The sequence below is a fragment of the Aphelocoma coerulescens genome, chromosome 29, assembly GCF_041296385.1.
Source record: "Aphelocoma coerulescens isolate FSJ_1873_10779 chromosome 29, UR_Acoe_1.0, whole genome shotgun sequence".
NCBI lineage: Eukaryota > Metazoa > Chordata > Aves > Passeriformes > Corvidae > Aphelocoma > Aphelocoma coerulescens.
In genome coordinates this window covers 2,983,291-3,009,810 of record NC_091042.1, presented here as the reverse complement: position 1 = coordinate 3,009,810, position 26,520 = coordinate 2,983,291, and the positions used below count along the sequence as shown (strand labels likewise).

The window sequence follows — 26,520 nt, the reverse complement described above, 5'->3', positions numbered from 1 at the left end:
CATTCCCGAGGGTGTCTCCCCCTTTCCCGGGGGTGTCCCGCCCATTCCCGGGGCTGTCCGTGCCCCCGGGGGTCTCCATGCCCCCATTCCCGGGGCTGTCCGTGCCCCCGGGGGTCTCCGTGCCCCCCTTCCCTCCCTCGCCGCCCCCCTCAGTAGGGGGAGAAGAGCAGCGGGGCGTGCGCGGGGCGCAGGGGGCCGGGGGCGGGGCGCAGCAGGGCGGGGGCCAGGGGGGGCCCGGGCAGGAGGGGGGGTCCGGGGGGGCGCAGGGCCAGGGGGGGGGCGGCCATGGCGGCGGCGGCGGCGGCGAGAGCCAGGGGGGGCGGCAGGAGCCCCCCCCCCCGCCAGCGCCTTCGGCAGCTCCTTGGGGAACGGCAGCGGCGCCTGCGGGGGGGGGGCGGGGGGGTCAGGGACCCCCAGAACCCCCCCAGGGGTACCCCAAAGCCTCCCCCGGTGCCCCAAAGTCCCCTCCCAGCCCCCCCATAGATCCCTCCCGGCCCCCCAATCTCATGGGACCCCCCCCCCCCCCAACCTCCAGGGGCACCCCCAGACCCCTCCACAGCCCTCCCCTCCCCCCGATCCCTTCCCCCCACAAAGCCACCCCAAACCCCCCCTACAGACCCCCCTCAGCTGCCCCCCACCCCACAGGCCCCCCAAATCCCCCTACAGACACCGCAGGGACCCCCAGACCCCCAAAGTGACCCCCCCAGACCCCCCCCCTCACCAGCTCGGGGGGGCTCCGGGGTTTCTTGTGCCGCCCCAGGAGGGGGTTGGGTTTTCCGGCCACCCCATCCCGGTGCCTCCGGCTGGAGATGTGCTGGGGGGAGAACGGGGGGGCCTCAGCGGGACCCCCAAACCTGCGGGGACCCCCCGAGCACGGGGGGCTGGGGGACCCTGGAGGGGTTTAGGGTCACTTTGGGGATCCCTGTGAGGATTTGGGGTCAGTTCAGGCGTCCCAGGGTCAGTTTCGGGATCTTGGAGTGATTTGGGGTCAATTAGGGGATCCCTGGAGGGATTTGGGGATTCTTGGAGGGCTTTTGGGGTCAGTTTGAGGGGTTCTGGGGATGGTTTGGGTGTCCCAGAGGTGGTTTTAGGGCTCTCCGCAGGGATTTGGGGTCAGTTCAGGGTGCCAGGGTCAGTTTGGGATCCCTGGGAGGATTTGGGACCACTTTTGGGGCTCTCCGCAGGGATTTGGGGTCAGTTTGTGTATCCCAGGGTCAGTGTGGGATCCCTGGGAGGATTTGGGGTCAGTTTGGGATCCCTGGGAGGATTTGGGGTCACTCTTGGGGCTCCCCGCACCTGCTTGAGCTGCAGCTCGGAGTTGAGGCGCACGTTGCAGATCTGGCAGTGGAAGGACCGCTCGGGGGTCTCGGCCGGGGGGGTCCCCGCGGAGCCCCCCCCCCGCGGGAAGGCGCGGATGGGGCCCAGCCCCGAGCGGGCCTCGACCAAAGTCTTGTGCTTTGTCCCTGGGGGGGGACAGGGACAGCCCTGAGCGACCCCACAGGGATCCCCAGGACCCCCCGAGCCCTGAGCGACCCCACAGGGACCCCCCGAGCCCACCCCAAGCCCTGAGCGACCCCACAGGAACCCCCCGAGCCCTGAGCGACCCCACAGGGACCCCCCGAGCCCACCCCAAGCCCTGAGCGACCCCACAGGAACCCCCCGAGCCCTGAGCGACCCCACAGGGACCCCCCAGGACCCCCTCGAACCCGCAGACACCCCGATGTCCCCCAGACCCTCCTTGTCCCCATCCCCTGCTGTCCCCCTCGTGTCCCCCTGTCCCTGATGTCCCCCCAGACTCCTCCATCCCCCTCTCACGTCCCCCGCGTCCCCCAGACCCTCCTTGGCCCCATTCCCTCGATGCCCCCAGACTCCCCCACGTCCCCAGTGTCCCCGGTGTCCCTGATGTCCCCACTCCCCTTTTCTCCCCTGTCCCTCTGCTCTGTCACCGCTGTCTCCCCCGTTCCCCATCCCCCGTGTCCCCCCGTGTCCCCCGTGTCCCCCATGTCCCTGCTGTCCCCTGTGTCCCCCTGTCCCCCTGTGTCCCCCCGTCCCTGTGTCCCCCTGTGTCCCTGCTGTCCCCGTGTCCCCCCATGTCCCCGCTGTCCCCGCTGTCCCCCATCCCTTGTGTCCCCCTGTGTCCCCCTGTGTCCCCCCATGTCCCTGCTGTCCCCCACGTCCCCCGTGTCCCCCATGTCCCCCTGTCCCCTGTGTCCCCCACATCCCTGTGTCCGCCCCGTGTCCCCCATGTCCCCGCTGTCCCCCGTGTCCCCCCATGTCCCCCGTGTCCCCCCATGTCCCTGCTGTCCCCTGTGTCCCCCACATCCCCTGTGTCCCCCACATCCCCGTGTCCCCCCCGTGTCCCCCATGTCCCTGCTGTCCCCTGTGTCCCCCACATCCCCGTGTCCCCCCATGTCCCCCATGTCCCCGCTGTCCCCTGTGTCCCCCACATCCCCGTGTCCCCCCATGTCCCCCATGTCCCCGCTGTCCCCTGTGTCCCCCACATCCCCGTGTCCCCCCCGTGTCCCCCATGTCCCCGCTGTCCCCTGTGTCCCCCACATCCCCGTGTCCCCCATGTCCCCCTGTCCCCTGTGTCCCCCACATCCCCGTGTCCCCCCCGTGTCCCCGCCCCGGTCCCCTGTCCCCACCTCTGTTGTGAGCCTCCAGCTGGGACAGGGAGTTCACGGCCACCTTGCAGAGGCCGCAGTACAGGAGCCGCTTGGCCTTCGCCCGCTCCTCCTCCTCCTCCTGCGCCCCCCCCGCGGGCCCCCCCTGCGCCCCCCCCGGCTCCGGGCCCAGCGCCGGGGGGGGGGCGGGGGGCGAGGGGGGCCCGGGGGCGCCGGGGGCGGCGGGGGCGGGGGGCTGCTCCCCTGGGGGGGGGGGGGAAGGGGTTACAGGGGGGGTTTGGGGGGGATTTGGGGCTGCTATGGGGGGGTCCCAGGGGATTTAGGGGGGTTGGGGGTGTACAGGGGGTTATGGGGTTGTCTTTTGGGGGGGATATAGGGGGGTAAGGGGGGGTTTGAGGAGGATTTGGGGCGGTTGATGGGGGTGTCCCTGGGGGGGTTATTGGGGTGTGGTTGGGGGGAGGCACAGAGGGGTTATGGGGGGATCTTTTGGGGAGGGGGCCCCAGCACCCACCTGAGCGCTCGGGGGTGTCCCCGGCCGGGGGGGCCGCGGGGCCGGGCGGCTCCGGGGGGTCCCCCGTGTCCCCCCCCCGGCGGGCGCGGGCGGCCTCGAGCCCCTTGAGGCGCCGGGCGTGGCGGTTCCCCTGGTAGTGCGCGGCCGCCTGGCTCTGGGGACACGGGGACAGCGCGGGGACAGCGGTCACAGCCCGGACACGGCCCCGGACACGGCCCCGGACACGGCCCCGGACACGGGGACAGCGGTCACAGCCCGGACACGGCCCCGGACACGGCCCCGGACACGGCCCCGGACACGGGGACAGCGGTCACAGCCCCGGACACGGCCCCGGACACGGCCCCGGACACGGCCCCGGACACAGCCCCGGACACGGCCCCGGACACGGCCCCGGACACGGCCCCGGACACAGCCCCGGACACGGCCCCGGACACGGGGACAGCGGTCAAAGCCCGGACACGGCCCCGGACACGGCCCCGGACACAGCCCCGGACACGGGGACAGCGGTCACAGCCCGGACACGGCCCCGGACACGGCCCCGGACACGGGGACAGCGGTCACAGCCCGGACACGGCCCCGGACATGGGGACAACGCAGGGACAGCGGTCACACCTCGGACACACCTCGGACACACCCCCGGACACACCCCCGGACACTGTGTCACACCCCTGGGACACCCCCGGTCACACCCCTGGGACACCCCCGGTCACACCCCCGGTCACACCCCGGGACACCCCCGGGACACCCCCGGGACACGGTGCCACCCCTGGGACCGCCTTGGGGACACGGGGACACCCTGAGGACCCCCAAATCCTGGTGCTCAGGAGGGGAGACCTGGGGGCGTTGGGGTGTCCCGGGTTCGGGGGTGTCCCGGGGGGGTGTCCCGGGTTCGGGGGTGTCGCGGGGGGGCCCGGGGGTCGCACCTCGGAGTTGAAGCGGATCTGGCAGACGCTGCAGGCGATCACCGGGCGCCGGGGCTTGGCCAGAGCCCCCAGGACCCCCTTGGGCACCGGCTCCATCTGGAGGGGGGGCACGGAGGGGACGTCAGCACCCCAAAATACCCCCCAAACCCCAAAATACCCCCCAAAAACCCCAAAACACCCCAAACCCCCTCCTGCACCCCCAAACAACCCGAAATACCCCAAAACACCGCCGTGGGCACGGGCTCCATCTTGAGGGAGACCCGGGGGGGGAGGAGCGCCCCAAAATAGCCCCAAACGCCCCCCCAAAAATCCCAAAACATCCCCGAAACACCCCCCCCAGCACCCCCTTTAGGCACCGGCTCCATCCGGGGGGGGGGAGGCCGCAGGGGTTCAGCCCCCCCACCCCAAATTCCTGTCCCCTGCCCCCCCCCAAAATCCCCCCGGTGCCGGGGGGGGGTGAGGCTCCCCCCCCGCCCCCGCCCCATTCCGTAGCGCCTCAGGAATCCCTCCCTGCCCAACCCCGGGGGACCGGGAGGGGACCGGGAGGGGACCGGGACCGCCCCCGCCGCCCCCGCCCCGGGGGGGGGCATTTGGGGATCCCAGAGTCCCCCCCCCGCGCGGGTTTGGGGGTCCCGAGGGGGGGGCTCGGGGGTTCCTCATCCCACCGAGCCCTCGCGGGGGTCCCGGGGGGTCTCGGGGGTGTTTTAGGGGTCCCGGGAGGGGTTCAGGGGTTCCCCAGCGGCGGCCCCGGGGGGAGGGGGAACGGGGGGGGTCCCGGTACGGCGGCCGGGAGGGGGCGGGGCCGCCCCGCCCCCCCGGGACCCCGCGCGCCCCTCGCGGCCGCCGCGGCGAAACCCCCGAACTGCCCCGGGCCCCCCCGGGCCCCCCCGGGCCCCCCGAAACCCTCCCGGGACCCCCCGGGAAGCCCCCCGGGACCCCCCCCGGACCGGCTCCCCCCGGGCAGCGGCGGCCGCAGCCGGGACCCCCCGAACGCTGCGGTACCGGGGCTCCCCGAAGCTCCCCGGGCCCGGGACCCCCCAAACCCCCCCGAATCCCCGCTCCCGGCCCATTCCGGGCAGCGGCCGCAGCCGGGACCCCCCCGCGCCCCCTCCCGGTACCGAGACCCCCCGAACTCCCCCCAGAGCCTCCCCCGAGCCCCCGGCCCGGCTCGGCCTCGCAGCGCCCGCGACCCCCGACCCGCCGCTGCCGGGACCCCCCGCCCCCGCCCCCTGATTTGGGGACCCCTCCAATCCCCTCCAGCCCCCCCCCGGTGCCTCCTCCGGTGCCCCCCGGGCCCCCCGGCCCCGCTCACCCCGGGCAGCGGCGGCAGCAGCCGGAGCGCGGCGGCGGCGGCGGCGGCGGCGTCGGGCAGGAGGAGGCGGCCGGGGGGCGGCCCCAGCGGCCCCGGGGCCCGCAGCATCGCCCTGCGGCGGGGGGGGGGGGTCAGGGGCAGCCGGGACCCCCGGGATGGCCCCCCCGATCACCCCGGGACCCCCCCCCCGAGCCTCCCGGGACCCCCCCCCGCGCGTCCCCGGCCCGCACCTGGGGGATGCGGGGGGGGGGATTCTGAGTGACCCGGGGACACTGCGACCCCCGGGACCCTCCCACGGTGACCCCCGGGACCGCTCAGGACCGACCCCGGTGACCCCCGGCCCCCCCCCGATCCCCGCCGCCCCCCCCACTGCGGGTCCCGACTCCCTGCCGGGGTCCCCGGCCCGCACCGGGGGGATGCGGGGGGGGCTCGGAGTGACCTGCGGGGCGCCGGGACCCCCTCCGGGCCCCCCCCCAGGACGCCCCCCAGGACCCCCCTCCCACCGCCGAGCCCCCTCCGCGTGTCCCCCGCTCCCTCCCGGGGTCCCCGGCCCGCACCGGGGGGGGGGGGGGGCTTTGAGTTCCCCGCGGGGCACCGCGACCCCCCCCGCGTCCCCCCCCCCCCCCAAATCCCAAATCTCCCCCTCCACAGCACGAAGCGGGGGGGGGTAAGGGGGGGGCCGTTACCTGCGGGGCCCCCCCGGCCCCGGTGGCGGCGGCGGCGGCCCGGTGGGGCTGTCCCTGCGTGTCCCCCCCCCCCGCCCGTGTCCCCCTCGTGTCCCCCCCGTGTCCCCCCCCCCGCGCCGGCCGCAGCCAATGGCGCCGCTCAGAACTGGGGCACGGGGGGGGGGGGCGGGGGGCGGCGGGGGCGGAGCCGCCCCGCGCGTGTCGCCCCCCACGCGTGTCCCCCTCCCCCGCTGGACGCCCCCTCCCCTCCCCCCCCCTCCCCTCCGCGTGGGACCCCCCCGCGCCCCCTCCCCGCCCCCCCCGCGCTCTCTCACGTGCTGCGGCCCCGTCCACGCGCGGCCCCGGCGCGGCCCCCCCCCACCCCCAACCCCCACCTCGCGCGTGCGCGGCGGGCGGGGTCGCGCACGTGTCGCGACACGCGCGTGCGGGGGCGGGGGGGGGGCGGGGGAGGGGGCGGTTGCCACGGGAGACCGCGGGGGGGGGGGGGGGGGCCCGCCTCGGAGCGTGGGAATTGAAGGGGGAGAAGCGGGGGGGGGGACACACGGACGCGACCCTCCCCCCCCTCCGTGGGTCCCCTCCCCCCTCCGTGGGTGCCCTCCCCCCCCCTCCGTGGGTCCCCTCCCCCCTCCGTGGGTGCCCCCCCCCCCCGCGTTGCGCCCCCTCCCCGTTTGTTGCTCTCCCCCAGGGTGGGACACGCGTGGGGGCAGCGGGGAGTGGGGGGGGATTGAAGCCCCTCCCCCCCCCCCCCGAAATAAAAAAACCCTTCCGGGACCCCCCCCCACCCCCCCCAGCTGCCGGGTCACGTGACCGTGGGGAGGGGTCCGGGGAGGGTTTGGGGGGGTCTGGGGGAGATTTTGGGGTGGGGGCCTCTGGGGGGTCTCTGGGGGTGCCGTGGGCGCTGCCCCCGCCCCCCCCCCAGCAGCACCGGGGTGTTTTGGGGGGGGGGGGGGGCCGGGGGGGATCAATGATTGATGCATTATTGATGCATTATTGATGAGCGATCGATGCATTATTGATACCGGACGAGGCCCGGCTGCTAATGAGGCGTAATTGAGCCCCGGCCTTGTCCGGGGGCACCGGCCGTGACCGCCTGGCACGCGGGACTGTCCCCGTGTCCCTCTGTCCCCGTGTCCCTCTGTCCCCCATCCCCCTGTCTCCGTGTCCCTCTGTCCCCGTGTCCCTCTGTCCCCGTGTCCCTCTGTCCCCCATCCCCCTGTCTCCGTGTCCCTCTGTCCCCGTGTCCCTCTGTCCCCCCATCCCTCTGTCCCCGTGTCCCTCTGTCCCCATGTCCCTCTGTACCCCCATCCCTCTGTCCCCGTGTCCCTCTGTCCCCATGTCCCTCTGTCCCCCCATCCCTCTGTTCCCATGTCCATCTGTCCCCGTGTCCCTCTGTCCCCGTGCCCACCTGGCCCCTGCGTGTCCCCGCGTCTCCTTGTCCCCCTGGGTGTCCCTCTGGGTGTCCCCCTGTCCCCCTGTGTGTCCCCGTGTCCCCCCCACGTCCCCACGGCCACCTCCGGGTCAGACTCGTTTATTGGGGGCCCCTGAGGCCGTCCCCCCCCCCAATTAAATACAAACCAAAGCCGCCCCCCCCCCCCCCCGCGCCCCCCGCGATAGTGCAAACCCCCCGTGACACCCGGGGACACCGGGGACACCCCGGGGACACCCCGGGGACAGGGAGGGGTCGAGGCGTGTCCCCCCCAAACTCGGGGTCAGTGCAAAGTGAGGTGCCCGCGGCGGGGGCGGGGGCAGTGCAGCGGCGGCGACACCGGGGGACACCGGGTGGCACCGGGACCGGGTGACACCGTCCCTGGGCCACGCCGGGACAGGGTGACGCCGGTGACACCGCCACCAGGTGCCAGCGGGGCACGGTTTTCCCAGCCAGGTCCTGTCCTGGGTGAGGTCACAGCGCTGGGGCCACCGGCGTGGCCATGTCCTGGTGTCCCTGCAGTGTCCGAGTGTCCGAGTGTCCCTGCAGTGTCCCTGCAGTGTCCCTGCAGTGTCCTGCCGCTGGCCCAGCGCTGGCCCTGTAGTGTCCTGCTGCTGGCCCCTGTAGTGTCCCACGTGTCCGTGCCCAGCGTGTCGGTGCCAGCTCGGTGTCACCCCGCGTGCCGCCGGTTCCCAGTCCGGTGGTGACAATTCCCGGCGGTGACGATTCCCGGCGGTGACGATTCCCGGCGGTGACAATTCCCGGCGGTGACGCGTCCTGGGGGTTCCCAGTCCGGGGGTCCCCAGCCTGGCGGTGGCGGCTGTGCCGGGGATTCCCTCACATGGGGACACGTCCTGGTGGTTCCCCAGCGCGGTGACAGTTCCCGTGAGTGTCCCCAGTGCGGTGACAGTTCCCGTGAGTGTCCCCAGCGCGGTGGTGGCTGTCCCGGTAATTCCCAATCCAGCAGTGGCCGTGCCGGTGGTTCCCAGTCCGGTGTGGGGGGTGCCATGGGGGTCCCACGGGGGTGTGGAGCGGGGGATGTCACCGGTGTAGGTGACACCGGCCATGCAGGTGACACCAGTGGTGCAGGGGACGCCGGCGGTGTGGGGTCCCCAGGAGTGGGGACATCCCGGCCATGCAGGTGACACTGTCCGAGGGTCCCCAGGAGCGGGGACATCCCGGCCATGCAGGTGACACTGTCCGTGAGGGGGTCCCCAGGAGCGGGGACATCCCGGCCATGCAGGTGACACTGTCTGTGAGGGGGTCCCCAGGAGTGGGGACATCCCGGCCATGCAGGTGACACTGTCCGTGAGGGGGTCCCCAGCCATGGGAGGGTCCCCAGCAGCGGGGAGGTCCCCGGTGGCGCAGGTGACGTCGCCCTGTCCGTGCAGGTGGCACCGCTGGTGCAGGGGACGCTGGCAGTGTGAGGGTCCCCAGGAGCGGGGGGTCCCCAGCAGTGTGGGGGTCCCCAGCCATGCAGGTGACACCGTCCTTGTGGGGGTCCCCGAGCCGTGGGGGAGTCCCCAAGCCCTGGGGTGTCCCCAAGCCGTGGGGTGTCCCTGGCCATGGGGTGTCCCCGTCACCAGGGGTCCCCTCAGGCCTCGGAGGCCGCCTGGGGTTTGAGCTGCGCCTTCTCCATGGCGGTGCCGTAGGGCCCCGAGCGCTTGAAGAACCCGAGCTGGGAGGACGGGGGGGGTCAGGGGGACCCCCAGAATCCCCCCAGGACACCCCAGTGCCACCCCTTGTCCCTGTGCCCCTCGTGTCCTCCATGGCCCCCAAAATGCCCCCAGTGTCCCCCGTGTCCCCCCAAATGCCCCCTGTGACTCCCAGAGCCCCCAGGCCTCCCTTGTAGAGGCCATAGCAGAGCCCCCAGACCCCCCAGTGTCCCCCCAGTGTCCCCCAGTGTCCCTCCAGTCCCCCAGCCCCACCTTGTAGAGCCCCCCCCAGACCCTCGCAGACCCCTTTGAACCCCCCAAGACCCCCCCCAAATTGCCCCAGCCCACCTTGTAGAGGCCCCCCCAGACCCCTGTGACCACCCCCAGGACCCCCCAGGAGCCCCCAGCCCCACCTTGTAGAGGCCGTAGCAGAGGAGGCCGAGCAGGAGCAGCCCCAGCAGCACCGCGAGCACCACCACCCACACCGGGACCCCCCCGCCCGCCTCGGGCCGCGCCCACGACAGCGCTGTCACCACCTGGGCACAGGGACAGAGAGCGGGGTCACCCCCAGGGCCACCCAGTGGGACCCACAGGGGCACCAGTGCCACCCAGTGCCACCCTGTGTGACCCACAGGGACACCAGTGCCACCCAGTGCCACCCAGTGCCACCCTGTATGACCCACAGGGACACCAGTGCCACCCAGTGCCACCCACTGTGACCCACTGTGACCCACAGGGACACCAGTGCCACCCAGTGCCACCCAGTGCCACCCCCTCTGTGACCCACAGGGACACCAGTGCCACCCAGTGCCACCCAGTGCCACCCTGTATGACCCACAGGGACACCAGTGCCACCCAGTGCCACCCCCTCTGTGACCCACAGGGGCACCAGTGCCACCCAGTGCCACCCTGTGTGACCCACAGGGACACCAGTGCCACCCAGTGCCACCCAGTGCCACCCTGTATGACCCACAGGGACACCAATGCCACCCAGTGCCACCCACTGTGACCCACTGTGACCCACAGGGACACCAGTGCCACCCAGTGCCACCCAGTGCCACCCTGTATGACCCACAGGGACACCAGTGCCACCCAGTGCCACCCCCTCTGTGACCCACAGGGACACCAGTGCCACCCAGTGCCACCCAGTGCCACCCTGTATGACCCACAGGGACACCAATGCCACCCAGTGCCACCCACTGTGACCCACTGTGACCCACAGGGACACCAGTGCCACCCAGTGCCACCCAGTGCCACCCTCTCTGTGACCCACAGGGACACCAGTGCCACCCAGTGCCACCCTGTGTGACCCACAGGGACACCAGTGCCACCCAGTGCCACCCACTGTCACCTTGTATGACCCACAGGGACACCAGTGCCACCCAGTGCCACCCTGTATGACCCACAGGGACACCAGTGCCACCCTGTGTGACCCACAGGGACACCAGTGCCACCCAGTGCCACCCACTGTCACCCACTGTGACCCACAGGGGCACCAGTGCCACCCAGTGCCACCCAGTGCCACCCAGTGCCACCCACACCGGGGCCCCCCCACCCGCCCCAGGCTGCCACCGCGCTGTCACCTCCCACCCCCCCAGATCTCAATGCCACCCCCGGTGTCACCCCAGCCCCCCGGCCAGCCCCGTGCCCCCCGTGCCCCCCGTGCCCCCCCCGTGTCCCCGGTGGCACCTGCAGCCGGTGGCGCGGGTAGGACTCGGGCCGCAGGCGGTACGGGAGCCGCAGCACCCGGAACTCGGCGTCACAGCGCAGGGACGGGGTCCCCACGTCCTGCTGGGACACAGGGGACACGCGGGGACCCCCCCCTCAGTGCCGCGGGGACACGCGGGGACCCCCCCTCAGCGCCACCGGGACACGCGGGGACCCCCCAGGGCTGCTCCTGGGGGATTCCAGGGGGTCCCAGGGGGTGCCGGGGGCTCCCAGGGAATTTTGGGGAGGTCCCGGGGGGGTCCCAGGGATTTCGGGGGGGGGTTTCCCCGGGAATCTGGGGAGGGTCCCAGGATTCTGGGGAGGTTCTCAGGGTTCCCAGGGGGTCCCGGGGGGGCTCTGGGGGGGTTCCCAGGGAGTTTGGGAGAAGCCCCAGGGATTTCAGAGGGGTTTCAGGGGGTCTCAGGGTCCTGGGGCAGTTCTGGGGTCCCGGGGGTTTTTTGGGGTCCCGGGGGTGTTTTGGGATCCTCGGGGTGTTTTGGGGGTCCCGGGGGTGTTTTGGGGGTTCTGGGGGTGTTTTGGGCTCCCGGGGGTGTTTTGGGGGTCCCGGGGGGGGGTCCCAGGGGTGTTTTGGGTTCTCACCTGCCGCAGGGGGGGGGGTCCACAGGTGGAAGGTCAGGCGCAGACTGACCCGCTGCTGCCGCTCCAGCCCCCCCGAGGGGCAGCTCAGGCGGAAGCACTCGGTCTCGGGACAGCCCTGTCACCCCCGGGCCACCCGCGGGGACACCGCGTCACCCTCCGAGGGGACACCGGCACCCCCAGGTGTCCCCCACAGCAGGGTCACCCCCCGCCACCACCCGGTGTCACCCCAGCGCCCATCCCCCCTCTCGGGACAGTCCCGGGGGGGGGCCGGGGCCAGCCCGGGGGTGTCACAGGGGACGCGGGGACAGCGGCACTCACCAGGGTGTCCCCCGTGTCCCCCGTGTCCCGGCGCTGCAGGACGTGGGGCCCGGGGCTCTGCTCCTGCTCCTGGGGGGGACAGAGGGGACAGCGCTGGGGACAGCCCCGGCCCGGCCACCCCCGGCCCCCTCCGGCAGCTCCCAGCGCCACCCGATGTCCCCAGAGCCCCCTGATGTCCCCAGAGCCCCCTGATGTCCCCAGCTCCTCCCAGAGCCCCCCGATGTCCCCAGCTCCTCCCAGTGCCCCCCGATGTCCCCAGAGCCACCCGATGTCCCCAGAGCCACCCGATGTCCCCAGCTCCTCCCAGTGCCCACCGATGTCCCCAGCTCCTCCCAGTGCCCCCCGATGTCCCCAGAGCCACCCGATGTCCCCAGAGCCCCCCGATGTCTCCAGCTCCTCCCAGTGCCCCTCGATGTCCCCAGAGCCACCCGATGTCCCCAGCTCCTCCCAGTGCCCCCCAGTCCCGCGGCGCCCTGTGCCACCCGATGTCACCAGTGTCCCCCAGTGTCCCCAGAACCCCATTTCCAGGTGTCCCCCGATGTCCCCAGTGTTCTCAGTGCCCCATCTCCCAGTGCCACCCAGTGCCCCCAGTGTCCCCAACACCCTCCAGAGCCCAGAGGGCCCCATCTCCCAGTGCCACCCAATGTCCCCAGCATTGTCCCCAGTGCCCCATCTCCCAGTGCCACCCAATGTCCCCAGCGTTGTCCCCAGTGCCCCATTTCCAAGAGCCCCCCAGTGTCCCCAGTGTCCCCAGTACCGCCAGGCGCAGCGGGTCCAGGGGGTGGCTGGCCGAGCAGTTGGGCAGCCCCGAGTGGCCAGTGACGTAGAGCAGGGGGTGGCCGCGGTGGCCCAGGGGACAGCTCAGCTCCAGCGTGCCCTGGCTGATGGCGCTGGGACCCTCGTTCACCACCTGGGGACGCCGCGGGGACACCCCCGGGGCGCGGGGACACGGGGTCAGGACGGGGGGGACATCCCTGGGGTCGGGCATGTGGGGACCCCAGGTTTGGGGATGGGGGACCCGCAGGGTAGGGGGGGGACATGGGCACCCCCCCCCTCCTCCCCGCAGGCTCGGGGACATGGAGACCCCAGGTTTGGGGACACGGGGACCCCCGCGCTGGGGACAGGGACCCCGGCGGTGTCCCCACCTCGTACACGTGCTCCACGGGTGGCCCCAGGTCCTGCAGCCGCTGGGGGGGGTCGGGTCCCCACCCCCCCTCGGGGATGGTGACAACGTCGGGCCGGGACACCCTGAGGGGACACGCGGGGCGGGAGGGGGGTCAGCACCGTGTGTGTCCCCTCCGTGTCCCCTCCGTGTCCCCTCCGTGTCCCCCCCCATCACTCAGGGACACGGAGGGGGGGGTGGCAGGTCCCCGGTGCCCCCCGTGTCCCCCTGCGTGTCCCCCTCTGTCGCTCACCCCGGGGCGCACCCGGGGGGCTGTGGCAGCTCCCGGGGCCACCCCCGCGTCCCCGCTGTCCCCCGGCTGTCCCCGTGTCACTCACCCGAGCACGGACACCCTGGTGGCCGCCCTCACGGCCAGCGCCACCGGCACCACGGCGCTCTGCGAGTTGTTCGCGTTCTTGCTGCGGGGCGGGGGGCGGGTCACGGCCGGGACACCCCCATTGGGGACCCCCACCCCTTTAGGGACCCCCCCCCGGGACTCCTACCCCCATTGGGGACACCCCAGGGATCCCCACCCCCTTTAGGGACCCCCCCATTGGGGACCGCCACCCCCATTGGGGACATCCCAGGGACCCCCACCCCCTTTAGGGACCCCCCCGGGACTCCCACCCCCCCCTTGGGGACACCCCAGGGACCCCCCCGAGGTGACACCTCCCCAAAGCACAGCGGGACCCCCCCCGACCTGAGTCCCCCTGGGTGCCCCCTTTGGGACCCCCTCCCCAAAAGTCCCCAGGCGGACAGAGCGGGCTGGACCCTCCCTCCCCTCGGGACCCCCCCAGCACCCCCAAATGGGGTACATCCCCCCCAAAAAAACTCTCACTGGGACCCCCCTCGCTCCCCCCACGCCGGGTCCCCCCCCAGCTCCCTCGGACGTCCCCGGCCCCCCCAAACTGGGGGTTCCAGCCCCCTCAAAGACCCCCGTGCCCCCCCGGCCCCCCACCTGCGGATCTGCAGCTCGAAGCGGACGCTGCTGCTGCTGTCGCTCAGCTGGGGGAGGGTGAAGCGCAGCCCCCCCCGGATCTGCGGGGACAGTGACACGGGGGGAGGGGGGGGGGGGTCACACCAGGACCCCCAGCCCAGCCCCCCGAACATCCCCCCGAGCCCCCCCCGGACCCCACTCACGCTCGCCCCCCGCCTTCATGGGGTTGCCCAGGTCGCACACGAGGGAGCTCGAGCCGTTGCCCCCCCCCAGCTCACAGCTCAGGGCCGAGAAATTCTGGGGGGGGGTGCAGAGAGAAATGGGGGGGAGGGGGTCAGCGATGGTGACCTCCCCCCCCCCCCTCCCCGGGCCCCCCAATTCACTCCCGGTGTGCCCCCCCCTTCCCCAGTCAGGACCCCCCTCATTTACCCCCTGACCCCCCCCAAACGCCCCCCCCCTTACGCGGGGTCCCCCCAAGCACCCCCTGAACCTCCCCCCAGAGCCCCCCCCAGATTTAAGGACACTCCCTGAGCCCCCCCGGGCACTTCTGACCCCCCCCGACCCCCTCCCCAATACCCCCTCCCCGCCCCTGCGGTGCCCCCCCAGGGCCCCCCAAACCCCCCTGACCCCTCCCCCAACACCCGTGGCCCCCTCCCCACACCCCTGGGCGCCCCCCCCTCACCCCGTGCGGCCGCAGCACCCCCGAGTAGAGCGCGCCCGGGGGGGGCCGCACGTGCAGCTCGGCCTCGTACGCCCCCCCCTCGCCCACGTTCCGCGCGTGGAACGTCACGTTCAGGCTGTTCCTGTCCCCCAGGAACACGGCCCGGCGGTCCCTGGGGTGGGGGGGACAGCGTGGTGACACCGGGACATCCCCACGGACACCCCCGGGACACCCCCGGGACCCCCCAGAAACCACCGTGGGACCCCTGGGGGGGGACACTGGCGTGGGGACATCCCCAGGGACACCCCCGGCACACACCCGGGACACCCCCAGGGACCCCCTGGACCCCCCAGAACACGGCCCGGCGGTCCCTGGGGGAGGGGACAGCGTGGTGACACCGGGACACCCCCGGGACACCCCCGGGACACCCCCGGGACACCCCCAGAATACGGCCCGGCGGTCCCTGGGGGAGGGGACAGCGTGGTGACACCGGGACACCCCCGGGACACCCCCGGGACACCCCCTGGACCCCCCGGGACACCCCCGGGACACCCCCTGGACCCCCCAGAACATGGCCCGGCAGTCCCTGGCAGGGGGGACAGCACGGTGACACGGGGACACCCCCAGGGACACCCCCAGCACCCCCCCGGGACCCCCCCGGGACCCCCCAGAAACCACCGTGGGACCCCTGGGGGGGGACACGGGCGTGGGGACATCCCCAGGGACCCCCAGAACCCCCCCAGAACACGGCCCGGCGGCCCTTGGAGGGGGACACGGGCGTGGGGACACCGGGACACCCCCGGGGCCACCCCGTGGGGACACCGGGCATGGTCACCACCCCCACCCCGGGCCCCCCGGGCCCCCCCGGGCCCCCCCGGACCCCCCCGGGCCCCCCTTACGCGCTGGCCTCGAGCTGCAGGTCGGGCACGCAGACATTGTCCTCGCCACAGTCCAGCTGGATGTGGGCCTGGGGACAGCGGGGACAGCGGGGACGGTGGGACATGGCCGCCACCATGGGGGACACTGGGGGGACACTGGGGGGACACTGGGGGGACACTGTGTGCCCTGGGGGTGACGCCGGGGGGACACAGAGTGACACTGGGTGACACAGGGGGGACACAGGGGGGACACTGGGTGGCACAGGGCGGTGTCACGGGGGTGACACGGGGGGGACACAGAGTGACACTGGGTGACACAGGGGTGACATGAGTGACACAGGGTGACACGGGGTGACACAGGGTGACACGGAGGTGACACTGGGTGACACGGGGGTCACAGGAGGGACATGTGGGTGACACAGGGGCCACAGGCGGGACACTGGGTGACACCAGGTTGACACGGAGGTGACACAGAGGTGACACCGGGATGACACGGGGGTGACACGGGGAGACACAGGGTGACACTGGGTGACACGGGGGTCACAGGAGGGACACTGGGTGACATTGGGGTGACACAGAGGTGACATAGAGGTGACACAGGGGTGACCAGGGGGGACACAGAGTGACACAGGGGTGACACGGGGTGACCCAGGGGGACACAGGGGTGACATTGGGTGACACTGGGTGACATGGGGATGACACGGGGGTCACAGGAGGGACACTGGGTGACATTGGGGCAACACGGAGGTGACACTGGGTGACACGGGGGCCACAGGTGGGACACTGGGTGACACCAGGTTGACACGGAGGTGACACAGGGGTGACACGGGGGTGACCCGGGGGGACACAGAGTGACACTGGGTGACACTGGGTGACACGGGGGTCACAGGAGGGACATGTGGGTGACACGGGGGCCACGGGTGGGACACTGGGTGACACCAGGTTGACACGGAGGTGACACAGAGGTGACACGGGGGTGAGCCAGGGGTGACCCGGGGGGACACAGAGTGACACAGAGTGACACAGAGTGACACTGGGTGACACGGGGGTCACAGGCGGGACACTGGGTGACACCAGGTTGACACGGAGGTGACACAGGGGTGACACAGGGGTGACACGGGGGTTACACTGGGTGACACTGGGTGACATTGGGGCGACACGGAGGTCACAGGAGGGACATGTGGGTGACACGGGGACCACAGGCGGGACACTGGGTGACGTTGGGGTGACACGGAGATGACACAGAGGTGACACAGAGGTGACACAGAGGTGACACGGGGGTGACATGGGGGTGACACAGGGGTGACCCGGGGAGACACAGAGTGACACAGAGTGACACTGGGTGACACTGGGTGACATGGGGATGACACGGGGGTCACAGGCGGGACACTGGGTGACACTGGGTGACACGGAGGTGACACAGGGGTGACACTGGGTGACACCGGGGTGACACGGAGGTGACACAGGGTACCTTGGCCTCCAGGCGCGTGCGCGTGGCCGGGGACAGCAGCGGGGCCAGCCCCGGCGGGGGAGGGGACACGGCCGGGTCCAGGGCCAGGCTCAGCGACACCGGGATGGGCGACAGCTTGTCCCGGAACTCCGACTCGTTCTGGGGACACGGGGACAGCGCTGGCACCGGGGGACACCGGGGGGACACCGGCCCGTGAGGCACGAGGTGCCCGGAGTGACACGGGGGGTCCCAGGGGTGGCAGGGAGGTGACACGGGGGGTCCCCGAGGTGACACAGGGGGTCCCCAGGGTGACACGGAGGTGACAGGAGGGGTCCCGGGGATGCCCCGAGGGTGTTTTGGGATCCCAGGGAGCGTTTTTGGGGTCCCCGGGGGTGTTTTTGGGGTCCCTCGGGAGTGTTTGGAGTCCTCGGGGGGAGTTTGGAGTCCTGGGGAGGATTTTTGGGGTCCTAGGGGTGTTTATGGGGTCCCCGGGAAGGGTTTTGGGGCCCCAGGGAGTGTTTTGGGGATGCCCCGGGCTGTTTTGGTGTCCCAGGGATGTTTTCGGGGTCCCAGGGGTGTTTTGGGGCTGTTTCGGGCTGTTTCGGCGTCCCGGTGGTGTTTTGGGGCAGTTTCGGGGTGCTTTGGAGTCCCAGTGGTGGTTTGGGGGTTTTTGGGGTCCCGCTGTCGTTTTAGGGCAGTTTCGGGGTGTTTCGGGGTCCCCCTTACCCTCAGGAACACGCCCAGGGTGCGGCAGCGTGGGGTCCCCCCGTTGGGGACCTCCAGGGACAGGTTCCGGGTGGGGGAGGGGGGAGCCCCCCCCGGGGCCCCCCCCCAGGAACAGCGCTCGCCGCGCCCCCCCCGCCTTGGCCCCGTCCACGCTCAGCTCCAGCGCCAGCCCTGGCGACACGGGGACAGCGCGGGGACAGCGCGGGGACACGTCAGGGACACGGGGACACGACCCCCGGGGCATCCCCGAGGTCGGTGTCCCCCCCGGAGTGCCCCCCTTTGCCCCCTTCCTTCGTCCCCCCGATGTCCCCTTTGTTCCCCCCGTGTCCCCGCCCCCCCAGCCCCGTCCCCCCATGTCCCCTGTCCCCCCCCCCCCCCCCGCCCGCTGTCCCCGTGTCCCCCTCACCGATGGGGCCGGGCAGGTGACGCCCCGAGGCGTTGAGGCAGAAGGTGACATTGATGCTGGGGGGGGGGGGACACACAGGGGTGGCACCGTGAGACCCCCCCGTGTCCCCTCAGTGTCCCCTCAGTGTCCCCTCAGTGTCGCCCTCCGCAGCCCCGGCCACCCCTGACTGTCCCCAGCCGCGCTGGGTGGCCCCCCCTCGGTGTCCCCTCCGCCCTCACGGACACCCAAGGACCCCCCAGTGTCCCCCCCGCACTGTCCCCACATCCCTGGGACCTCCCAGTGTCCCGCCCCAGTGTCCCCATGTCCTCCCCCAGTGTCCCCACCAGTGTCCCCACGTCCCTGGGACCTCCCAGTGTCCCTTCCCAGTGGCCCCATGTCCCTGGGACCTCCCAGTGTCCCCTCCCAGTGTCCCCTCCTATTGTCCCCTCCTGTGCCCCCCGCTGTCCCCCCGCTGTCCCCTCGCTGTCCCCTCGGTGTCACCCACCAGGGCACGTGGTGGCCACTCGCCGCCAGGACGCAGCCGCGCTCCTCGGGGTTGAACATGGTGGGGACAATGGCCAGGGTGGCGCTGGCGTGGACGATGGGGCGGCCCCTGGGGGGGGGACAGGGGGTCAGGGACCCCCCCCAGCGACCCCCGGGACCCCCCCAGGGGGTGACAGCGGTGACACTCACCTGTAAACCACGGCCGCGTCCGCCCCGAAGGCGCCAACCAGGAGGTCTGAGGGGACAGGGTGGGGACAGGGGGGGGTCACCGGCGGGGACAGGGGGACACCAAGGTGGGGACAGCGACAGGGACGGGGCGGGGAGGCGCTGGGAATGGGGACAGCGACAAGGGCGGCACCGGGATGGGGACACGGGGACGGGGGGGGTCACCGGGAATGGGGACAGGGGGAGTGACACAAAGGGGGTGACGCAAAGGGGACGGCAGGGGTGTCACGGGAGGGTGCCAGGGGAGGTGACAGAGGTGACGCGGTGACACAGGGCGGTGCCAGGGGAGGTGCCAGCGCTGGCCCTCACCCGGGTAGCCGTTGCCGTCCAGGTCGGTGGCCCCGCGCAGGGCGGCCCCGAAGAAGTCGGGCTGGGCTCGGGGCCCCCCCAGACCCCGCAGCACCTGCGCGGGCCGGGGGCGCAGCCCCGCGCCCCCCCCCCGGAAGATGAACACGAGCCCCCGGCGACCCTCGGCCCCCAGCGGGGCCCCCACGGCCACGTCTGGACACGGCGGTCAGCGGCGGGGGGGGGGGGCACGGAGCCCCCGAAACCCCCCCCCGGAACCCCGGAGAACCCGCGACCCCCCCCAAACACCCTCCTGCACCCCACAGGGCCCGGAACGCCCCCCCAAAATCCCCCTGTAACCCCCCCCAGACACTCCTTGCGCCCCCCCGGGCCCCTCCCGTGCCCCCCACGCCCCCCCCACCCCGTGACCCCCTCCATGGACCCCTCCCCTCCCGCACCCCCCTGTGCCCCCCTGGAGACCCCCGTGGGCACCCCAGACCCCCTTTTCCCCCCTCCCCACACCCCCTGCGCCCCCCCCCCCCCGTGCCCCCCCCACCGTTGAAGCCGTCCCGGTCCAGGTCCCCCAGGGGGGCGATGGCGCTGCCGAACCTCCCGAACTCGTGGGTGCCGGTGAGGGGGGCGGGGGGCGCGGGCGGGGCCCCCCCCCGCTGCAGGTACAGGTACACCCGGCCCAGCTCCCGCGCCCCCCCCGCGCCGCTGCGCGCCATGAACAGCGGGGCCCCCACCAGCAGGTCCGTCAGCCTGGGGGGGCACCGGGGGGGTCAGGGGGGCACGGGGAGGGGGCACGGAGCTGATTTGGGGGGTCGGGGGGAACGGGGGAGGGGGCACGGAGCTGATCTGGGGGGTCGGGGGGAACGGGGGAGGGGGCACGGAGCTGATTTGGGGGTCGGGGGGAACGGGGGAGGGGGCACGGAGCAGATTTGGGGGGTCAGGGGGGCACGGGGAGGGGGCACGGAGCAGATTTGGGGGGTCAGGGGGGCACGGGGAGGGGGCACGGAGCTGATTTGGGGGGGCTCAGGGGGCACGGGGGGGCACAGAGATGATTTGGGGGGTCAGGGGGGAACGGGCGGGGCACAGAGCAGATTTGGGGGGGGGGTCAGGGGGGAACGGGGGGGGCACAGAGCAGATTGTGGGGGTCGGGGGGTCACAGAGCAGATTTGGGGGGTGCTGGGGGGGGGGGGACACTGAAACCCCCCCGGGGGGCTTTGGGGGGGTCAAGCGGTGCTGAGCAGCTTCGGGGGGCACCGGGGAGGGGTCAGGGAAGGGCCCAGAAGTGTCTGAGGGGGGTCCCGGAGGGGTCCTGAGGGGTCGGGGTTGTCCTGGAGGGGGTTTGGGGTGTCCCGGGGGTGTCCCGGCAGTTCCGGGGGGGTTTGGGGTGTCCCGGGGGGGTCGGGGGGGGTCCCTCACCCGTCGTTGTTGACATCGGTGGCAGCCACGGCGTAGCCGAAGTACGAGGCCATCTGGGGGGGGGGGAGGGCAGAGCGGGGTGAGGGGGGTCCAGGGGGGGCCGAGATGGGGGTGGTGACCCCCCCCCCCCAAACCCCTCGAGTTCCCCCCCTCCCCTCCACGGGGACCCCACACCCAGGTCCCGCCCCCCCCCCGCCCTATTTGGGACCCCCCCCCTTTTCTCTCCCTCCCTGGGACCCCTCCCCGGACCCCCCAGGACCCCCCTGTCCCCTCTGTCCCCTCCTGTCCCCACCTGCTCCCCCGAGAAGTTGTACAGGGACCTCATGTTGGTGCCATTGAGGATGGTGACCTGGGGACAACGGGGACACGGGGGGGACACTGAGGCAGCGGGGGGGGGGACACGGGCACCGCCACCCCCCCGGTGTCCCCCCGTGTCCCCTCCGTGTCCCCTCCGTGTCCCCGTCCTTACGTAGCCGTAGGTGAGGTTGCCTTTGGGGACACCGGCCACGAAGTCTGTGGGGACAAAGGGACAAAGGGACGCCCTCAGGGGTGGCCGGGGGGAGGGTGGGGGGTGGGACCCCCCCATGTCACCCTCCCCCATCCGCCGGTGTCACCCACCTTGCGTCGTGTCACCGCTGAACTCCCCGACTGCCACCGAGTAGCCTGGGCGAGGGGGGGAGGTGTCACCTGGGTTGTCACCTGTGCCACTGATGCCACCCTGCCCTGTGTCCCCGTGTCCCAGTGACCCCCGTGTCCCTCTGTCCCCTGCCATGGCCTGTCCACACACACGCCCGTGTCCCCTTTGTCCCCTTTGTCCCCCTGTTCCCTCGTGTCCCCACATCCCCCTGTCCTCCCTGTCCCCATTCTGTGTATCCCCTGTCCCCATGTCCCCGTGTCCCCTTGTCCCCATGTCCCCTGTCCCCATGTCCCCATGTCCCCACCCATGTAGCTGTCCCCTGATCCTGTCCCCATGTCCCCTGTCCCTGTCCCCTGTCCCTGTCCCCATGTCCCCACCCATGTAGCTGTCCCTGTCCCCTGTCCCCTGTCCCTGTCCCCCTGTCCCCCTGTCCCCATGTCCCCACCCATGTAGCTGTCCCTGTCCCCTGTCCCCTGTCCCTGTCCCCCTGTCCCCCTGTCCCCACCCATGTAGCTGTCCCCTGTCCCTGTCCCCATGTCCCCATGTCCCCTGTCCCTGTCCCCTGTCCCTGTCCCCTGTCCCTGTCCCTATCCCCTGTCCCCCTGTCCCCATGTCCCCACCCATGTAGCTGTCCCTGTCCCCTGTCCCCTGTCCCTGTCCCCCTGTCCCCCTGTCCCCACCCATGTAGCTGTCGTCGTGGCTCGGTGCCGCCTGCCGCGTCTGCAGCTGCCCCGGCACCTCCTGGATCAGGTACTCGGGGAAGTTCCCGGCCGCGATCTGCTCCTGTGTCGCCGACATCACCTGCCCTGGGGGACACCTCAGCAGCGGCCCGGGGACACCGCGGGGACACCAGGGGGACAGGGACAGGGATGAGGACAGGGACGGGGGGATGGGGACAGGGACGAGGGGATGGGGACAGGGGGACAGGGACAGGGGGACAGGGACAGGGATGAGGACAGGGACAGGGATGAGGACAGGGACAGGGACAGGGGGATGGGGACAGGGACGAGGGGATGGGGACAGGGGGACAGGGAGAGGGGGACAGGGACAGGGATGAGGACAGGAACAGGGACGGGGACAGGGATGGGGACAGGGACAGGGGGACAGGGGGACAGGGGGACAGGGACAGGGACGGGGGGATGGGGACAGGGGGACAGGGACAGGGACAGGGTGGGCAGGGAGGTGGGGGACAGGAGGGACAGCCAGGGCACACACAGGGGACAGTGGGGACAGGCAGGGGACAGTGGGGACAGGCAGGGGACAATGGGGACAGGGGGTCTCACCTTGCCAGAAGTAGCTGCCGGGCCCCCCCAGGAGCACCCGCCCGGTCTGCAGAGACACCGGGGGACCCCTCCTCAGGTCGGGGCACCCCCCGAACCCCCCCAAAAACCCCCCAGGACCCCCAAAACCCCCCAGGACCCCCCAAAAAAACCCAAAAAACCCCAGCCCCACCCTCACTCCCCTGTGACTCCCCAGGACCCCCTGCGCCCCCCCCAAGTCCCCCAGACCCCCCAAAACCCCTCAGGACCCCCCAAAAAAACCCTCAGGACTCCCCAGCCCCACCCTCACCCTCCTGTGACCCCCCCCCAGGACCCCCCAAAACCCCTCTCATCACTCCCCTCTCACCCCCCCACCCCTCTGTGCCCCGAGCCCCCCCAGAGCCCCCCCAAGCCCCCACCTGGGTGAACTCGGCGCTGAAGCCCCCCTGGCAGTACCCCTGCCCCGCCGCCGAGTTCAGGTCTGGGGGGACACGTGGGGGTCGTTGGGGGTCCCGGGGGGGCTCTGGGGGTGTCACCCCCCTCCCCCGAGGGACCAGGGAGGGTTTGGGGGGGTCACCCTGGGGGTCTGGACATGGCTGGGGGTGGCACCCAGGGTCCCATGGGGGGGGTTAGGGGTACCTGGAGGTTTGGGGCAGGTCCCGAGGGGTCCCGGGGAGGGGTCCCTGGGGATCAGGAAGGGTTGGGGGTCTGGACACGGCCGGGGGGGTGACACCCAGGGTCCCATGGGGGGGGGGGTTGGAGGTGCCACCCCTTGGGGGGGGACAGGGTGGGGGGGGTGGTTCTGGGGGGTCCCGGGGGGGGTCCCGGGGGTCCCACCTGAGCGGCAGGGAGCGTATTCCACAAACTTGGAGAAGTTGCCGATGGAGAGGAAGCAGGAGCCCACCGGCTCCCGTGCCCCCCCCTCCTCCTTGGGGGGGCTCCAGCTGTACAGGGGGGCGCAGGCCTGGGGGGGGGCGCGTGGGGGGTGGGCCCGGGCACCGCTGGGTGGCCCCTGCTCGCCCCTTTGGGGTCCCCAGTGTCCCCCATTCCTCCCCTACCCCTCAGTGTCCCCCCAGTGTCCCCAGTGTCCCCCAGTGTCCCCAGTGTCCCCCAAGCCCCCCAGTGTCCCCAGTGTCCCCCAGTGTCCCCAGCATACCCTGAGGCCCCCACTGTCCCCCCCGTGTCCCCCCAGTGTCCCCAGTGCCCGCCTGTCCCCCCAGTGCCCCCCCCAGCCTCCCAGTGTCCCCCCAGTGTCCCCAGTGCCCCCCGAGGCCCCCAGTATCCCCCCTGTGTCACTCCAGTGTCCCCAGTGCCCCCCCAGCCTCCCAGTGTCCCCCAGTGTCCCCAGTGCCCCCCCCAGACTCCCAGTGTCCCCCCAGTGTCCCCAGTGCCCACCTGTCCCCCCAGTGCCCCCCCAGCCTCCCAGTGTCCCCAGTGTCCCCCCAGTGTCCCCCCAGTGTCCCCAATGCCCCCCCCCAGCCTCCCAGTGTCCCCAGTGTCCCCCAGTGTCCCCAGTGCCCCCCCAGTGCCCCCGCACCAGGATGGAGCCGTTGTGGGCCCTCACGGTGGCCCCGAACCACTGCAGGGACTTGAACTCCACGGGCTCGGGGGCGTCGCTGCTGTTGCCCCCAAAGTCGTGGGTGCGGGTCCCTAGGGGGGACAGGGTCAGGCCACCCCCCCGCCCCCGCGGCCGCAGCCCCCGGGGACCCCCGCCCCCCCCGGCCCCCCCCGGGTTGATCATTAACGGGAGCCAAGGCCAGCGGGGGGAGGGGGACGGGGACAGGAGGGGGACGGGGACACGGGGCTGCGCTGGGGGGGGCTCTCGGAGGGGCCCTGGGGGGCCGCTGGGTGCCACCGCTGTGTCCCTGTCCCCCCCGGGCGTGGCCCCATCCCTGTCCCCACACCCCGTTCCCCACTTCCGTCCCCATCGCTGTCCCGTGCCCTGATCCTGTCCCCATTCCTGGGGGATTTGTCCCCGCCCGTGTCCCCTTCCCTTTCCCCAGCCCTGGGGGGTCCTGACCCCCCCCGAGTCCCTGTCCCCTCCCGTGTCCCCCCGTGTCCCCCCGCGTCCCCCCGTGTCCCCAGGCCCCCTCACCGATGTGGTCGAAGTCGATGGGGGTGCAGTCGCCGCCGGGGGGCCACGGGCAGTGGAACACGGCCCCCCCCTGGGTGACATTGGGCTGGCTCGTGTTGGCCTTGGGGGCCCCCACCAGGATGCTGACACTGGGGGGGGGAGCAGGGGGCGCTCAGCGGGGTGACCCCAAGGCGGGGGGGGGACGGGACACGGCGGTTGTCACCCGCGGGGAGCCGGGCCGGGGCCGGGGGGGGTCCCACGGGTGTCCCCCGGGCCCCTCTGACCCAGCCCCGGGGCTGGGCCTGGTGACCCCTTCCGGCCCGGGGGGAGGAAGCGCCGAGTCCGCCCCCGGCCGCGGGGGAGGGGGGGCACGGGACGCGGCCGGGGGGGTCCCGGGGCGCGGAGGGACACTCGCTGGGTGCCCCCCGGTTCGGCCCGGGCCCCCCCGGCTGGGGACACGCGTGGAGGTTGGCGGGGCGGCAGGGCCGTGCCTGGGTCCCCCCCCAGATGTTTGGGTCCCCCCGAACCCCCCCCGAGCCCCCCCTGAGCCCCCCGGGGGCAGCTCCTGGCTCCGGTTACAGGAAACGCTCCGGCCCGGGGGCAGCGGGGCCCCGGGACCCCCGGCGGGGCCGGCGCGGGGCGGACACGGGGGGACCAGGGCTCGGCCCCGCTCGGGACCCCCGGGCCAGACCCTCCCGGTTCCCGTTACCCGGCCCCGCTTCCTGCTTCCCATTCCCGGTCCCCGTCCCCGCCCCGCTGCCCCGTTCCCGGTTCCCGCTGAGCCGGCCCAGTCCCCGGGACCGCCTCGTTCCCCGGGTCCCGCTCCCTTTCCCCCGTCCCGGTCCCGGTTCCCACTCTCGGTCCCCGGTTCCTACTCCCCGTTCCCTTTCCCGGTTCCCGTTGCCCCCCGCCCGGTCCCGTTCCCGGTGCCCCTTCCCATTCCCGGTTCCCGCTGTCCCATTCCCGTTATTCCGCTCCCGGGGCCGTCCCTCCCCTCCCCGCCCCGCTCCGGGGCCGCTCCCCGTCCCACCGGGCCGCTCCCGCTCCCGCTCCCGGCGGCCGCTCCCACTCCCATCCCGCTCCGGTGCCCGGTTCCCGTTCCTTTCCCGGTTCCCGGTTCTGCTCTCCCTCCCTCCCTGCCCGTCCCGCCGCCCTCCCCGCTTCCCGGCGGCCGCTCCCGGGGGCCGCTCCCGCCCCGGCGCCGCTGCCGCCCCCGCCCCGTCCCGTCCCGGAGCGGTTCTCGGTTCGCGGTGCCGGTTCCCGGCGCGGTTCCCGGTCCGCGGTGCCGTTCCCGGCTCGGTTCCCGGTACCTGCGGGGCTCGGGCAGGTAAAAGTCCAGCGCGAAGCCGAAGAGGGACCCGGGGGCCCCGCGGAAGACCACGGGCCGCGACGCCTCCAGGTTGAAGGCGGCGACCGGCGGGAGCAGCAGCGGGAGCAGCAGCGGGAGCGGCACCGGGAGCGGGATCCGGGGCCGGCAGCGGCGCCGGGGCCGGGGGCGGCGCGGGGGGGCCGGGGCCGGGGCCATGGCGGTCGGGGCTGCCCGGGCTCGGCGCTGCTCCCGCTCCCGAGTCCCCTCGGAAAGTGCCCGGGGGGGGCCCGGGGCCGCCCCGCCCCGCCGTGACTCACCGGGGAGGAGCCACGGCCCCGCCGGGCACCGGCACCGGCACCGGGCGGCGGGGAGCCCGGGGGGAGCGGGGCACTCCGGGGGGAGCGGCACGTCAGGGACAGGGACACCCCGGGGACAGCGGGACACCCCGGGGACAGCGGGACGTCAGGGACAGGGACACCCCGGGGACAGCGGGACACCCCGGGGACAGCGGGACGTCAGGGGCACCCCGGGGACACCGGGACAGCCCGGGGACACTGCGACGTCAGGGACAGGGACACCCCAGGGGGAGCGGGACACGCCGGGGACAGCGGGACATCAGGGACACCCCGGGGGGAGCAGGACACCCCGGGGGGAGCAGGACACCCTAGGGACAGCGGGACATCAGGGACAGGGACACGCCGGGGACAGCGGGACATCAGGGACACCCCGGGGGGAGCGGGACACCCCAGGGACAGCGGGACATCAGGGACAGGGACACCCCGGGGACAGCGGGACATCCGGGATCGGCGGGAATGGGGCATCCCGTGGGGAGCTCGGG

The 26,520-nt window shown here is 73.1% G+C and overlaps 2 protein-coding genes across 2 annotated transcripts; both read right to left on the bottom strand.

Moving 5' to 3' along the window:
* Window positions 1-149: 149 nt before the first annotated feature.
* Window positions 150-5,478, bottom strand: ZNF385A (zinc finger protein 385A). Its single transcript, XM_068997507.1, is given in 8 exon segments — window positions 150-338; window positions 340-381; window positions 722-814; window positions 1,297-1,463; window positions 2,646-2,867; window positions 3,136-3,289; window positions 4,059-4,154; window positions 5,371-5,478. Coding segments are annotated over 8 exon segments (1,071 nt in total).
* Window positions 5,479-7,651: 2,173 nt separating this feature from the next.
* ITGA5 (integrin subunit alpha 5) lies at window positions 7,652-25,898 on the bottom strand. The gene is given in 31 exon segments (XM_068997506.1): window positions 7,652-9,160; window positions 9,551-9,673; window positions 10,827-10,928; window positions 11,449-11,559; window positions 11,763-11,831; window positions 12,520-12,672; window positions 12,908-13,010; window positions 13,263-13,343; window positions 13,883-13,967; window positions 14,071-14,158; window positions 14,544-14,694; window positions 15,422-15,489; window positions 16,872-17,009; window positions 17,577-17,672; window positions 17,674-17,747; window positions 17,983-18,038; window positions 18,467-18,574; window positions 18,655-18,700; window positions 19,000-19,191; window positions 19,532-19,737; window positions 20,404-20,456; window positions 20,696-20,752; window positions 20,873-20,916; window positions 21,022-21,066; window positions 21,721-21,846; window positions 22,324-22,369; window positions 22,719-22,780; window positions 23,137-23,263; window positions 23,837-23,949; window positions 24,395-24,522; window positions 25,684-25,898. Coding segments are annotated over 31 exon segments (3,150 nt in total). The 3' UTR covers window positions 7,652-9,076.
* Between the last annotated feature and the right edge of the window lie 622 nt (window positions 25,899-26,520).